This window comes from Oncorhynchus tshawytscha, linkage group LG11 (assembly GCF_018296145.1).
Source record: "Oncorhynchus tshawytscha isolate Ot180627B linkage group LG11, Otsh_v2.0, whole genome shotgun sequence".
Classification (NCBI taxonomy): Eukaryota; Metazoa; Chordata; class Actinopteri; order Salmoniformes; family Salmonidae; genus Oncorhynchus; species Oncorhynchus tshawytscha.
In genome coordinates, this window is record NC_056439.1 from 47,945,804 (window position 1) to 47,961,530 (window position 15,727).

At 42.7% G+C, this 15,727-nt stretch overlaps 1 protein-coding gene across 3 annotated transcripts in view; it reads right to left on the bottom strand.

Moving 5' to 3' along the window:
• LOC112262223 (ena/VASP-like protein) overlaps positions 1–15,727 on the bottom strand; it is a 56,672-nt gene that overhangs the window by 23,822 nt on the left and 17,123 nt on the right. For 2 of the 3 annotated variants that reach the window (XM_042330199.1, XM_042330201.1), the window contains exons 2-3: positions 2,211–2,385; positions 807–984 (exon numbers count right to left, since the gene is read on the bottom strand). In XM_042330199.1, coding sequence (XP_042186133.1) covers positions 807–984; positions 2,211–2,385 — 353 coding nt within the window. The remainder of the gene's footprint in view (positions 1–806; positions 985–2,210; positions 2,386–15,727) is intronic. The other variant, XM_042330200.1, reaches the window with a different exon arrangement.

The following is a 15,727-nucleotide window of genomic DNA, read 5'->3' on the forward strand; positions in this document are numbered from 1 at the left end:
CGATAGTGTCGCTTTCAGGCATACAGTATTATCACAAGTGTCTGCAATCGGCCATCATATATTGCCAGGCCACGTATCCAAGTGTGGCACCCTGGGCTATAGCTTGGGTTGTGTTCAGTAGATAGTTAACAAATAAATAAGTGAAATAGGTAGGCTATATTTGAACTATTAAGAAATGCTTTTTTACATTTTCCGTTTCATAACAATGTTAAATGTTTTGTTACAATGTGCCCTACTGAACACAACTTTAAACAGAGTTTGTAGTCTGGCAGGGTTCTATGGGTTCTATGGTTTGCTTTCCATTCCCACACACACTGCTGAAAGCTTTCACCCAGAGCCATAGAGATACAGTATGTCTGGCCTTGTTTTCGCTCTAGAGCTTGATGTCCAGCAGAGGGAGGTAGAACTCAGTGGAGATCGACCCAGCAACCAGACTGACTGGCACCTGCAGCCCCAATGTCATTGGCTGGACCAAGTGTAAACTGAACAGGTTGAGAGCGTTTCTGAAAATAGATTATTCTTGTTACAACCTAAACATGTTCAACCTAATATTATGTTAATCCAACAATCCTTAAATTATAGGGGAGCTATACAGGCTTGAAATTACTGTATAAAAAGATTTGCACTTCGACCGATAATTAGTAGCTGACGTGCCGGGATTAACTGCTAATTAGTACACATCAGTTTTAGCTACAGTCTATCTAAACCTGACTGTGACATAAACAGACAGGTGGACGAACGAACGGGTGGACAGACAGGCAGACAGATGGACAGAATGATTACTTCCACACGGGAAAGGGTCCCACCTCCATCTTGCGAGCTGAGCGTGTTGAGGGCGAACATCATGGCGGTGGAGAAGGTGGTGGCCTCCTCTTTGCTGGCGAAGTTGAGGCCGTAAACCTGCCTGGCATCGCGCCACTGGTGAAAGGTGGGCGTGGCCTGGTTATACTTCAGCCCCTTCACTATGGAGTAGTTGATCACCACCTGAGAGACAGACAGCCAATTAGTCATTCATTCATTATTCACCAATTACTATGGTCAGCTTAGTTCAATGTACCGTAACTATAGAGATAAATATGTCTTACATAACTATAGAGATAACTAGTAACGAATGTGTGTGGCGGAGATGATCTCTATAACTAAAGACAGTGTGGTGGAGATGATCTCTATAACTAAAGACAGTGTGGTGGAGATGATATCTATAACTAAAGACAGTGTGGCGGAGATGATCTCTATAACTAAAGACAGTGTGGCGGAGATGATCTCTATAACTAAAGACAGTGTGGTGGAGATGATCTCTATAACTAAAGACAGTGTGGTGGAGATGATCTCTATAACTAAAGACAGTGTGGTGGAGATGATCTCTATAACTAAAGACAGTGTGGTGGAGATGATCTCTATAACTAAAGACAGTGTGGTGGAGATGATCTCTATAACTAAAGACAGTGTGGCGGAGATGATCTCTATAACTAAAGACAGTGTGGACAGTGGAGATGATCTCTATAACTAAAGACAGTGTGGTGGAGATGATCTCTATAACTAAAGACAGTGTGGTGGAGATGATCTCTATAACTAAAGACAGTGTGGTGGAGATGATCTCTATAACTAAAGACAGTGTGGTGGAGATGATCTCTATAACTAAAGACAGTGTGGTGGAGATCTCTATCTCTATAACTAAAGACAGTGTGGTGGAGATGATCTCTATAACTAAAGACAGTGTGGTGGAGATGATCTCTATAACTAAAGACAGTGTGGTGGAAAGACAGTGTGGTGGAGATGATCTCTATAACTAAAGACAGTGTGGTGGAGATGATCTCTATAACTAAAGACAGTGTGGTGGAGATGATCTCTATAACTAAAGACAGTGTGGCGGAGATGATCTCTATAACTAAAGACAGTGTGGTGGAGATGATCTCTATAACTAAAGACAGTGTGGTGGAGATGATATCTATAACTAAAGACAGTGTGGTGGAGATGATCTCTATAACTAAAGACAGTGTGGTGGAGATGATCTCTATTACTAAAGACAGTGTGGTGGAGATGATCTCTATAACTAAAGACAGTGTGGTGGAGGTCTGTAAAGGCTTGCGGTGTGAAAAGTCTTCCAACAGATCTACATCAAGATTTGTAGGTCCATTGAAATGACTAACATTACTAGAACAGACAAATTCCCCCAGACAATGGCAATTGGTGTGTGTGCGTATGTGTACCTCTACCTGTTGGTCCTGTAGCTTGACCCCGACCACGCGGAAGGTGTTGTTGGCCGTGTTGTGGTAGATGTTGATGCGGCTGAAGCCCTGCTGGCCCGGCTTGATTGGAACCCACTTCTTACTGGTGTCGTCGTACACCATGACTGAGGCGCGGGCTTGGCAGATACTCTGTTCACTGTGGAGGAGAACACAGGGGTTAGAGGTCACCGTGACCAAGGCGCAGGCTTGGCAGATACTCTGTTCACTGTGGAGGAGAGCACAGGGGTTAGAGGTCACCGTGACTGAGGCGCGGGCTTGGCAGATACTGTTCATTGTGGAGGAGAACACAGGGGTTAGAGGTCACCGTGACTGAGGCGCGGGCTTGGCAGATACTCTGTTCACTGTGGAGGAGGACACAGGGGTTAGAGGTCAACAATAAGGACATAGGGTGAATCTCAAACATATTTCCTTGATTTCTTGCATCCTCTCCTCCCCTTCTCTCAAAATGGATTGGAGGAGAATCTCCAATGGGTTTTGAGAAGGAGGTGAGGAGAGAGGATGCAAGGAATCGAGGAAATATGTTTGAGATTCAGCCTATGTCCTTATTGTTGACCTCTAACCCTTGTTTCTCCTACTACTGGTGGATGCGGTGCTGTGTAGTACCGTACTGTTAGCAAGCCTGTTCAGTAGTAGAACTCTCAAAGGAACCACGCCTATCTAATGGTACCGTTTGAAATTTGACAGTATGTCCCTAAAAAGAGGGAGGGACAGCCATTTAAAACCCTATAAACAAGCACACTAACCCCAACCCCTCCGAAAAAAAAATCTCTCTCTGTGTTGTGCTTTGCTGTGGCGTCGTGGTATCATAATTAGCATATTTCAGAATGTTCGGCGACATGGGCAGGAAACATGTGTGTCGCTGATCTATGATAATAACACGGTGAGAGAAAACAGAAGCGTCTAATTAACTATCTGTTTCCCAGATGTGAGGTATTTATCTGTCAAACCAGATAAATTGGGAATGTGCATCCACATCATGGTTTTGGCCCAGGCACAGACTGGCTTGATTCCAAACTCTCCATTCCTATCGACAACAAGAATTAAACTATTGAATTATGTGGTGAACAAGTACAGCCATAGTACATCTACAGTATAGTACATTTCAAAGCACTAATGCCAACTCCTCATAAGTGGAGAAACTTCCATGCTTCACCTTTACAATACATGTAGGCGGTGACTTCTTTCAATTGATAATAAAGAAAAATCCACAATGAGAAAATGTTTTTTTAGTACATGGACAAAGGGGTAAGATATGAAAGGGTATGAATAACAATATGGTATGATTATTTTTTTTTTTGACCTTTATTTAATTAGACAGGTCAGTTAAAGAACAAATACTTATTTTCAATGACGGCCTAGGGACACTGGGTTAACTGCCTTGTTCAGGGGCAGAACAACAGATTTGTACCTTGTCAGCTCAGGGATTACTAGTCCAACGCTCTAACCACTAGGCTACGCTGCCGCCCTTACCCCTGATATGGTGTGATATTGTGTGAAATGGTGTGATATGGTGTAATATAGTATAACATGGTGTAATATAGTATAACATGGTGTAATATAGTATAACATGGTGTAATATAGTGTAACATGGTGTAATATAGTATAACATGGTGTAATATAGTATAACATGGTGTAATATAGTACAACATGGTATAATATGGTGTAATATAGTATAATATGGTGTAATATAGTATAACATGGTATAATATAGTATAATATGGTGTAATATAGTATAACATGGTGTAATATAGTATAACATGGTATAATATAGTATAATATGGTGTAATATAGTATAACAAGGTATAATATGGTGTAATATAGTATAACATGGTATAATATAGTATAACATGGTGTAATATAGAATAACATGGTGTAATATAGTATTGTAACGACCCTGAGTTTATAAGCGCGGATATCGACTCTGCCGCTCGAGCATGCTTTTGCGGCACAGTCAGTAACGCGGTGGACTTCGGGCTAGAAGGTTCGAGACCTGCTCCCTCCCTGTTTCATTACAGTATAATATGGTGTAATGTGGTGTAATATTCCTGACAGCATGACAGGCTATAGATGCTTCACTCATAGAGGTCTAAGAGGTGAGAGTGACTTACGCCCTCAGGGGACTGTGAAGTGACGTTTCTTAATGTTCACCGTCAATACCACGGGGACAGCTCTGCTCTAACGGCTTTAGATACTCAGCCACTCAACATTCTCAGTCTTTATTGTCAAATTAGCACTGTGCATTCACAGCTGTCATTTCTAGACAGCAATTCTTAAAGGAAATATTTTACAAAGTGGGTGCCTCACCATGGAAAGCAAAATAAGTATATTTCTGGAAGTCTTTCCAATATCCCCCCCAAAAAGCCATATTAATATCCCAAACTAAATAAAAGATTCCACCACAGAGACAGGTTGTCTGGTCTCCAAGGCCCCTAGGGCCTCGCCAGCATTCAAATGCCAGCATGTGACCTTCCTCTTCGATCTGCTTCCTTCCTCCTTACGAGACAGAGAAAATGGAGGCTGACACTTCAGCCATGTCTCAGCACAGCACCGTGTATGGTTGAGGCTGTATTAGTGCAGGACTCAGAACGTCCTCTATCAACATATTGTGTACCAGTAGATGTGCAATGCTACAACAATATTAGAGGGTGAGGCTTTGAAAGCATGTCGGGACCCAAAGCTGTCCCTCCTCGATTACTACCCTACTGTAAGCCTCACACGCCTGGCACTGACTGACACATTCTCAAGACTCCTCAGTATCCATCACACAAACATCACAGAACCAGCCAAACTCACTATCCTTGCAAGTACTTTTCAAATTCAATTGAAGTGCGGTCTGGTATGTTTTAGAGTAAATCTGTAAGCCCAAATCAATCAATTACAGACACACAAAAAAGATCCAATCATTGTACAGTAAGCCCTTGAGGAGACACTGAACATGCAGTTGGATATAGCAAGTTTGGTTTAGGCCTACCCTTTACATGACAGCTCAGCCAGTTAGGAAGAAGAGGACAGTGTGTGTTGTGCTTCATTTGAGGCTTTGAGTGAGGAGTAGTTTGACACAGTAGGTGAAATAGTATCTCAGCAGAAGGAAGCAAAGGCTAACAGCTAACGGCCAACAGCTAAACGCTAACAGTTAAAGGCTATTAGCTAAAAGCTATCGGCTAACGGCTAACAGTTAAAGGCTATCAGCTAAAGGCTAAAGGTTAAAGGCTAACGACTAACAGTTAAAGGCTATCAGCTAAAGGCTAAAGGCTAATAGCGATACATGAAGCAGAAGGTGTGAGTGCATCTTAATCTACCACATTACAAATAGGGAAGTCAATACCTCAATCGATATGGAATCAATAAAAGCCATTCAAATGAAACCACAATAAGCCAAACCTGACAGAAAACTTAGCTCTGGTATCTTACTTTAGACTAAACTGTAGGCACAGTTCACCAGTGTGCTACTCAGTCAAGTAGTACTTAGCAATGAAGGATATTACGACTTCTATTGATGGATAAAAAAAAAAAAACATTTAACTCATTTAACCACACAACAGGCACTTCTACACAGCACAGAGACCACCCCATGTCCCTGAGATGATACTCAGTTCCTTAGTGTCTGACAGATCCACTTACAAAAACAAACTATTTCTGGAGGCATTTTGGGGTCGATGGTTAACATGCCTTCTCTGTGAAGCATTGGGTTTCATTCAAATGCTTCGCAATCGCTGGGGATGGAAAAATAACTCGGAGAAAAGGGCGGCGTGACAAACACAACTAAGCTAAAACTGGTGACAGAACAGCAAGTCAGGGTGACAGAGTGGGAAATGTCTTGACCTACATGACACAATGCGAAGGGTCAAATCATGCAGATTGGAAATCATGCACTGCCCCTATGAGTGATGGTACGAGCATGTGAACTGCGACACATACAAAAGGCCTACTCATACAACTGTAGCTCATCTTTAAAGCGTTCTACACTGAGTATACAAAACATTAGGAACACCTGCTCTTTCCATGACAGACTGACCGGGTGAATCCAGGTGAAAGCAATTATCCCTTATTGATGTCCCCTGTTAAATCCACTTCAAATCAGTGTAGATGAAGGGGAGGAGACAGGTTAAAGAAGGATTTTTAAGCCTTGAGACAAGTCAGATGTGGATTGTGTATGTGTGCCATTCAGAGGGCGGGTAAGACAAAATATTTAAGTGCTTTTGTAGGGGGTATGGTAGTGGGTGCCAGGTCTGTCAAGAACTGCAATGCTGCTGGGTTTTTCATGTTCAACAGTTTCCTGTGTGTATCAAGAATGGTCCAGCACCCAAAGGATATCCAGCCAACTTGACTCAACTGTGGGAAGCATTGGAATCAACATGGGCCAGTATCCCTGTGGAACACTTTTGATACCTTGTAGAGTCCATACCCAGATGAATTGAGGCTGTTCTGAGGGCAAAGGGGGGCATCTCAATATTAGGAAGGTGTACCTAATGTTTGGTATACCCAGTGTGTATTGGGGTAGACTACACTGGTTTGTGGTCAGCTAATGCTAATATAAGCACTTGGTGGTAAACAACCGTCTTTCTGGTTCAAGTAGGTTGCAGCGTACTGCACCTTTAAAGAATCAACACAAACCTAAAAAAGGTAGTAATGAATGGATCACTGGTCACTTTAAATAATCCCACTTTAATAATGTTTACATATCTTACATTACTCATCTCATGTATATACTGTATTTTATACCGTCTATTGCATCTTGTCCACGCCGCTCGGTCATCGCTCATCCATATATTTACATGTACATATCCTCATTCCATCCCTTTAGATTTGTGTGTATTACGTAGTTGTTGTGGAATTGTTAGGTATGACTTGTTAGATATTACTGCACTGTCGGAACTAAAAGCACAAGCATTTCGCTGCACTCGCATTAACATCTGCTAACCATGTGTATGTAACCAATAACATCTGCTAAACATGTGTATGTAACCAATAACATCTGCTAACCATGTGTATGTAACCAATAACATTTGATTTTAATGAAATGAATTAATATCATTGGTTAGGCCTAACCAATGATACATGGGAGATGATCCTAGAACCACTGTCTAAACAATCCAAATATTAGGATACAGCATGTAGCTATAGTTAAAGATGGAATCTGTAGTCGGGGGAAACAGCGCTACAGTCTGCCCCACAGCCCTTCTATTGGATTTGTTTAGTTGACGTCAAGACAAAATATGCTGCTGTTCTATCCCGCGTGCTATGTAGTCCGACGGGGTGGGGGGGTGGGGGGGGGACAGTGTTCGTTGTTTTGATGTAACTTCTTTCGTTAATGTAATATCGCAAAACGTACGTGGCAATTTGACGGATACCCGCTTGAATTGAGGACATGAGGGCGACTGTTCCTCTCCTCGCCAATCACTCTGGGTTTAAACCCTGTTGGTCTTCCATATATGAAAAACTACACCTTAAAGAAATGCATAAGTACTTTTTTATGGCCAATAAAATATGAAATATAGATACAAATAGACACTAATTCTGGGTCTTTGTTTCATAGAGGATATAAAATTACCCCTGAATAATTCAATGGCCGTGGACAGGCTATGTGTGTAATATCTCTTTGAGACGTTCGTTTGAATTATTTAGTTTTAAGGAACATCCATTCAATATAACCAGTCAATAACCCAGTAGTGAAATAACATTACTCACCCCTGTATGTGTGTGTGAGTTATTTCAACCAGTTGTGCTTTTGAAATGACATCTTTAAAAACAGTTTTGCTCACTGGGATTGGACAGAAGTGCTCAAACACATCACCATTTTAAATCGGGATTAGCTTCTGCTTTGGGGATACCTTGAAATTCTCATGACTCATGTCACACACACACGGCTCTCCTTGCATCTGACTGTTCCATTGGACAATCCAAATAATTACACAGAGAGAGTTAGTTCACAATCCGTTACAGGCTTAGAAGGATACAGAAGAAGGAGTTGAGACAAATGCCTCCAGTGACACACTGTAAATGTGTTCTAGCTAGACTACTGCCAGTGGGATTGAGAGGCTGGATGGAGGCTTCTGTTACACTGAGTGCTTAACCATGTAAAAGAAGCCTCATGGGCGAACTAGGAGAAAGTATGCCACCACGTTTCTAGCATTTTGAATTCAGCAAGCCTATACGTCAATCACTGACATTCACTAAATTAGTCTAGCTGGCTATCTACACTTGGCCGTAGGGTAAGTGCCCAGGGACCCTGACCTCCAGGTCTCCCCCATTTGATATTGTTAGTCACCTACTGATATATTAATCTGGCATAAGTCATAGCAAAATGTGTAGAATTGCAGAAAAATTGCTGTAAAACAAATTTAAAAAAAAGCTCATTTATTTGTTAACCATTTGTTAATAAAAATACTCTTTCTGCTAACAGATCCCTCTGTACGTATTAAATTATAGTTTTAAATCCCAGGGGCAGAGTTAATGTTTAGCGGTCAATATTATAGCTAATAGGCTATGTGTTTGTAGATAGACTGAGGTGAATGAAGCTACAGAAACCAATGTGATAATGGCTGGGGTCATTTTTTTGCTTGTTTTTTTTGCTGTTCTCCAAAAAGCATTTTAGAGTTTTGAAATTGTGTAGAAATACAGGAAGAAAGCTTGAACTTTCTAAACATTTGCTGGGGGATTTAATGTTTTTAGTTGCAAAACGTTTAGCTATGATGTGCACTAATGGACACACTCCTGGTTTCCTGACCCTGTCTAGGACTACTAAAATGGGTGCGTTGGTAAAAGCAGGCTGTATAGGCCTAATTTCCCCATCAACACAACTAAATTACATTTTGCTTGGGAAAAGTCAGGGTTTCCATGGGAACCCTGGAGGCAGAGCAGGTGTCAGGCAGTGAGAGGGTGATGCCCAGCTAGCCAGCAGGTAGAGCTTTTGTTGCCGGGCAGGGTAAAAGTTGAAAGCTGCTGGTTCAGTGGAACGTACCTGAACAGACCCGAATGATAGACCACAACCGATCATCACACACTGTCTGCTATATCATTGGTAAGGCCTTTCTCTATCACTCCCTGCTTTCTGGCTACCAATGATATGTCTGCTAATTGTAATTTACATTTGAACTGCAAGGCCCAAAATAGAATACGACACCTTGAATGAAAAACATGTAAGGCTGATGATATATGTAACGATCCAGGGACACTGTGACTGTGACCATTTTAGACTTCAAAGTTTAACCATTCAGCCTGTCTGTACCCTCCCTGCCTCCTCACTCCTCTCCCATTCAGTCCCTCTCTGCCTCCTCACTCCTCTCCCATTCAGTCCCTGTCTGTACCCTCCCTGCCTCCTCAGTCCCTCCCTGCCTCCTCCCCTCTCCCATTCAGTCCCTCTGTACCCTCTGCCTCCTCATTCAGTCCTCTCCCATTCAGTCCCTGTCTGTACCCTCCCTGCCTCCTCACTCCTCTCCCCTTCAGTCCCTCTCTGCCTCCTCACTCCTCTCCCATTCAGTCCCTGTCTGTACCCTCCCTGCCTCCTCACCCTGTCCTCTCCCATTCAGTCCCTGTCTGTACCCTCCCTGCCTCCTCACTCCTCTCCCATTCAGTCCCTGTCTGTACTCTCCCTGCCTCCTCACTCCTCTCCCATTCAGTCCCTCTCTGTACCCTCCCTGCTTCCTCACTCCTCTCCCATTCAGTCCCTCCCTGCCTCCTCACTCCTCTCCCATTCAGTCCCTGTCTGTACCCTCCCTGCCTCCTCACTCCTCTCCCATTCAGTCCCTCTCTGTACCCTCCCTCCCTGCCTCCTCACTCCTCTCCCATTCAGTCCCTCTCTGCCTCCTCACTCCTCTCCAATTCAGCCTGTCTGTACCCTCCCTGATTCCTCACTCCTCTCTCCACGCACCAACAATCACAAAGACGAGTCTGTAACCCAATCCCAGAGCTCTATGGTGGATAAGAGATGTCTCTACAGAGCTCTATGGTGGATAAGAGATGGCCACTACAGGGCTCTATGGTGGATAAGAGATGGCCTCTACAGGGCTCTATGGTGGATAAGAGATGGCCACTACAGAGCTCGATGGTGGATAAGAGATGGCCTCTACAGGGCTCTATGGTGGATAAGAGATGGCCACTACAGGGCTCTATGGTGGATAAGAGATGGCCACTACAGGACTCTATGGTGGATAAGAGATGGCCACTACCACTAGGGCTCTATGGTGGATAAGAGATGGCCACTACAGGGCTCTATGGTGGATAAGAGATGGCCTCTACAGGGCTCTATGGTGGATAAGAGATGGCCACTACAGGGCTCTATGGTAGATAAGAGATGGCCACTACAGAGCTCTATGGTGGATAAGAGATGGCCACTACAGGGCTCTATGGTGGATAAGAGATGGCCACTACAGGGCTCTATGGTAGATAAGAGATGGCCACTACAGAGCTCTATGGTGGATAAGAGATGGCCACTACAGGGCTCTATGGTGGATAAGAGATGGCCACTACAGGGCTCTATGGTGGATAAGAGATGGCCACTACAGGGCTCTATGGTGGATAAGAGATGGCCTCTACAGGGCTCTATGGTGGATACGAGATGGCCACTACAGGGCTCTATGGTAGATAAGGGATGGCCACTACAGAGCTCTAGGGTGGATAAGAGATGGCCACTACAGGGCTCTATGGTGGATAAGAGATGGCCACTACAGGGCAGACTCCTCTCATTCTTGTCTCAAGTGACTGGCTCGGACATAAATTTGTCACACAAGGCTAACGATTGCATCCAACTAGTTTCTCCATTTCCATTTATAATACAAGTTTCCTTCTGCCCAGCGCCCCTTAACATGTGACGTGCTTTTGACTATACAGACTACGTTCCTTTATAAGATAGTTTTGTTTTGTTAATGAATGGACAAGGACATTTGTGTGGAATTGTGAGTTGCTATCAAGAGATGTTGGTATAGTCACAAGTGTTTTGGTGCATTCTGCCATAAAGCTCCCTACAAAATGGCAATAAAACATAAGCTTCTAACTGAACCTCCACGTGTTGCATTGGTGTAGAACACTAAGCTCCTGAACATACAGCTGGTGTATGGCATGAACTCAAAATAACGACGAGGATATTTATGGCTGTGAGAGGCACCCTGCACATTTTGGTGAATGAATTGAACAATTTGAAGTTTAGTTCCTCCTCTGTTATTAGAGAGAGGGCAGCAGGGGAGGGGATAGAGTGGGTGATGCACTCTAGTGTTTTTTCCCCCAGAGTGCAGTGCAGTATAATCCTTTTGGGGCGGCTCCACCACACACGCACGCGCACGCTCACACACACCAGCTGTGAGAGAACGTCTCAGTGGCGGGATTACAGGCGACTTCCGAGGAGATCGTTACCTCACTCCTGTCTTAAAGCTACATTATCTAGGCTTTAACTCTCACACAAGCACAATGCTGTAATCTCAGCACAGATACATTCCAGCTAGAAGGGAGTCCTGTAAGGACAGAGGACTACAGTATTTTTGATTACATTTTTTTTAACTTCAGTTAATTTTAGTAAATGCTTGAACACTTATTTTTCTTAACGACATTGTTTGTTAAAAAGGCTTGTAAGTAAGCATATCGCTGTTATAGTCTACACCTGTTGTGTTTGGCACATGTGACAAATAACATTTTATTTGGTGGAAGACCGAGTGGCCAGTGTGGTTATATAAAACAAATGGACAGACATACTGTCAAGACCATTTTTTTGTCTATTTCCAATATGGCCATAAAGCATGAGGATTTACACAACTATAAACTGTGCATTATAAACAAATGTAGTGTGTGCTCACTAATGCAATGCATATTCAGCCAACAAGACGTAGAGACTCTAATCTACGACACAACAAGACGTAGAGACTCTAATCTACGTCACAACAAGACGTAGAGACTCTAATCTACGTCACAACAAGACGTAGAAACTCTAATCTACGTCACAACAAGACGTAGAGACTCTAATCTACGTCACAACAAGACGTAGAGACTCTAATCTACGTCACAACAAGACGTAGAGACTCTCATCTATGTCAGCAAGCTCCAACTTCAATCCCTAGGAATCACTTGAATGAGAATTAAGCCACAAACAGGAGAGAGGGATGTGGCCCTTAATGGTATTTTCCTGCTTCTCCATTAATGATCACATGTTGTTAGCTAAATGTCCCCGCAAAAAGGTCTCATGCATTAAAACCATTAGGGATTCTAAATGGAATACAACCACGTGCACGTGTACTTGTTCGCACGCACGCACGCACGCACGCACGCACGCACACACACACACACACACACACACACACACACACACACACACACACACACACACACCTACCTTTTAACCATTTGTGATGCTGCATTTAATACAAGCACCTGTACCTGTTCACTCACTAACCCGCCACCTTTACCTAATTTCTTCCAGCATGTCACCTGTGCAACTAGAGAAGAAAAAACTCAACTTTACCCAACTTTACTGCACACACAGAGACACATACAAACTCTAGATCACCTTTACTCCACACACAGAGACACATACAAACTCTAGATCACCTTTACTCCACACACAGAGACACATACAAACTCTAGATCACCTTTACTCCACACACAGAGACACATACAAACTCTAGATCACCTTTACTCCACACACAGAGACACATACAAACTCTAGATCACCTTTACTCCACACACAGAGACACATACAAACTCTAGATCACCTTTACTCCACACACAGAGACACATACAAACTCTAGATCACCTTTACTGCACACACAGAGACACATACAAACTCTAGATCACCTTTACTGCACACACAGAGACACATACAAACTCTAGATCACCTTTACTGCACACACAGAGACACATACAAACTCTAGATCACCTTTACTCCACACACAGAGACACATACAAAGCTCTCCCTCACCCTCTATTTGGCTAATCTGACCATAACTCTATCCTCCTGATTCCTACATACAAAAAAAAAACCTCAAACAGGAAGTACTAGTGGCACGCTCAATTCTGAAGTGGTCCGATGAAGCGGATGCTAAGCTACAGGACTGTTTTCCTAGCACAGACTGGAATATGTTCCGGGATTCATCCGATGCATTGAGGAGTTTACCACATCAGTCACCGGCTTCATTAATAAGTGCATCGACAATGTCATCCTCATAGTGACCGTACGTACATATCCCAACCAGAAGCCATGGATTACAACGTCGGCACTGAGCTAAAGCATAGTCCGCTGTGTGAATAGAACCCACAACCCTGGCATTGCAAACACCATGCTCTACCAACAGAGCCACACGGGACACTGTTTTGAGTGACTACGTCATCTCTGTACCCCACACATACAATTATCTGTAAGGTCCTTCAGTCGAGAAGTGAATTTCAAACGCATATTCAACCCCAAAGACCAGGGAGGTTTCTCAATGCCTCGCAAAGAAGGGCTTTTTTTTTTAAATGACATTGAATATCTCTTTGAGCATGGTGAAGTTATTAATTACACTTTGGATTATATTAAATCACACCCAGTCACTACAAAGATACAGGTGTCCATTCTAACTAAGTTGCCAGAGTGGAAGGAAACCGCTCAGGGATTTCACCATAAGGCCAATGGTGACTTTAAAACAGTTACAGAGGTTAACGGCTGTGATAGAGGAGAAAACTGAGGATGGATCAACAACATTGTAGTTACACCACAATACCGACCTAAATGACAGAGTGAAAAGAAAGAAGCCTGTACAGAATAAAAATATTCAAAAGAATGCATCCTGTTTGCAATACAGCACTAATGTAAAACTGAAGAAAAAAATGTGATAAAGAAAGTGAACTTTATGTCCTGAATACAAAGCGTTATGTTTGGGGCAAATCCAACACATCACTAAGTAAGTAACACTCAATTTTCAAGCATGGTGGTGGCTGCATCATGTTACCGGTATGCTTGTCATTACATTTAAAAATATATATTTTGTTATTTAACCTTTATTTAACGAGGCAAGTCAGTTAAGAACAAATTCTTATTTACAATGACGGCCTACACTGGCCAAACCCGGACAACCTGGGCCAAATGTGAGCCGCCTGATACAGCCTGGATTTAAACCAGGGTGTCTGTAGTGATGCCTCTAGCACTGAGATGCAGTGCCTTAGACCGCTGCTCCACCCGGGGGCCCATCGGCAAGGACTAGAACATTTCTTGATGATAAAAATACACAGAATAGAGGTAAACACAGGCAAAATCCTGGAGGAAAACATGGTTCAGTCTGCTATCCAACACACACTGGGACACAAACTCACCTTTCAGCAGGACAGTAACCTAAAACACAAGGGCAAATCTACACTGGAGTTGCTTATCAAGAAGATATTGAATGTTCCTAAGTGGCCTAGTTACAGTTTTGACTTAAATCGGCTTGAAAATCAATGGCAAGACTTGAAAATGGCTGTGTAGCAACGATTAACAAACAACTTGACAGATCTTGAAGAATTTTAAAAAAGAATTATGTACAAATATTGTACAATCCAGGTGTGCAAAGAACTTACCCAGAAAGATTCACAGCTGTAATCGCTGCCAAAGGGGTGTGTGAATACTTATGTAAATGTAATAATCTTGTATTTAATTTTTATATATTTGCAAACATTTCTAAAAAGCATGTTTTCATTATGGAGTATAGTGTGTAGATGGGTGAGAGGAAAAAACATATTGAATCCATTTTGAATTCAGGCTGTAACACAACAAAATGTAACCCGTTTGAAGAAGCTGTGCGTATGACACACGTCACTACTTCACAGGAGAGGCATTTGAACAATTGAATAAAAAAACACATCTAAATTCATTTTTTTGGGCAGAAATGCCTTCTGGAATATGTCAACTTTCATGTGCCTTAATAACAAACTTGTATGCCGCACGGCCGATACTTATGTTTTCATAACAATCGGTCATCTGCATTTTTGGATGTCAATTATGGCCGATTACATTGCAATCCACGAAGAGACTGCGTGGCAGGCTGACCACTTGTTACGCGAGTGCAGCATCAAAAGGGACCTGGTGGCTGCGAGGAGCCAAGGTAAGTTGCTAGCTAGCATTAAACTTATCTTATAAAAAATAATCAATCTTAACATAATCACTAGTTAACTACACATGGTTGATGATTTTACTAGTTTAACTACCTTGTCCTGCATTGCATATAATCAATGCGGTGCCTGTTAATTTATAATCGAATCACAGCCTACTTCAACTTCGCCCTAGGGGTGTCATGACGTTGGCCTGGGGGGTAGGTTTATGACAGTCATAAATACTTCTTCCCCCCTTTTTCCTCTCTCTACCCTACTGATGTTACATTTGCAAAACCCCACCAATCACAATTTGCTACATAAAACTGAATTGAGGTGGCCGGTCACAAACGTGGAATAATTCAAGGGGTATGAATACTTTCTGAAGGCACTGGGAGTACTCAGTAGGACAACATAGAAAGGTTCTATATTTCTGAAAAACCACTCATATG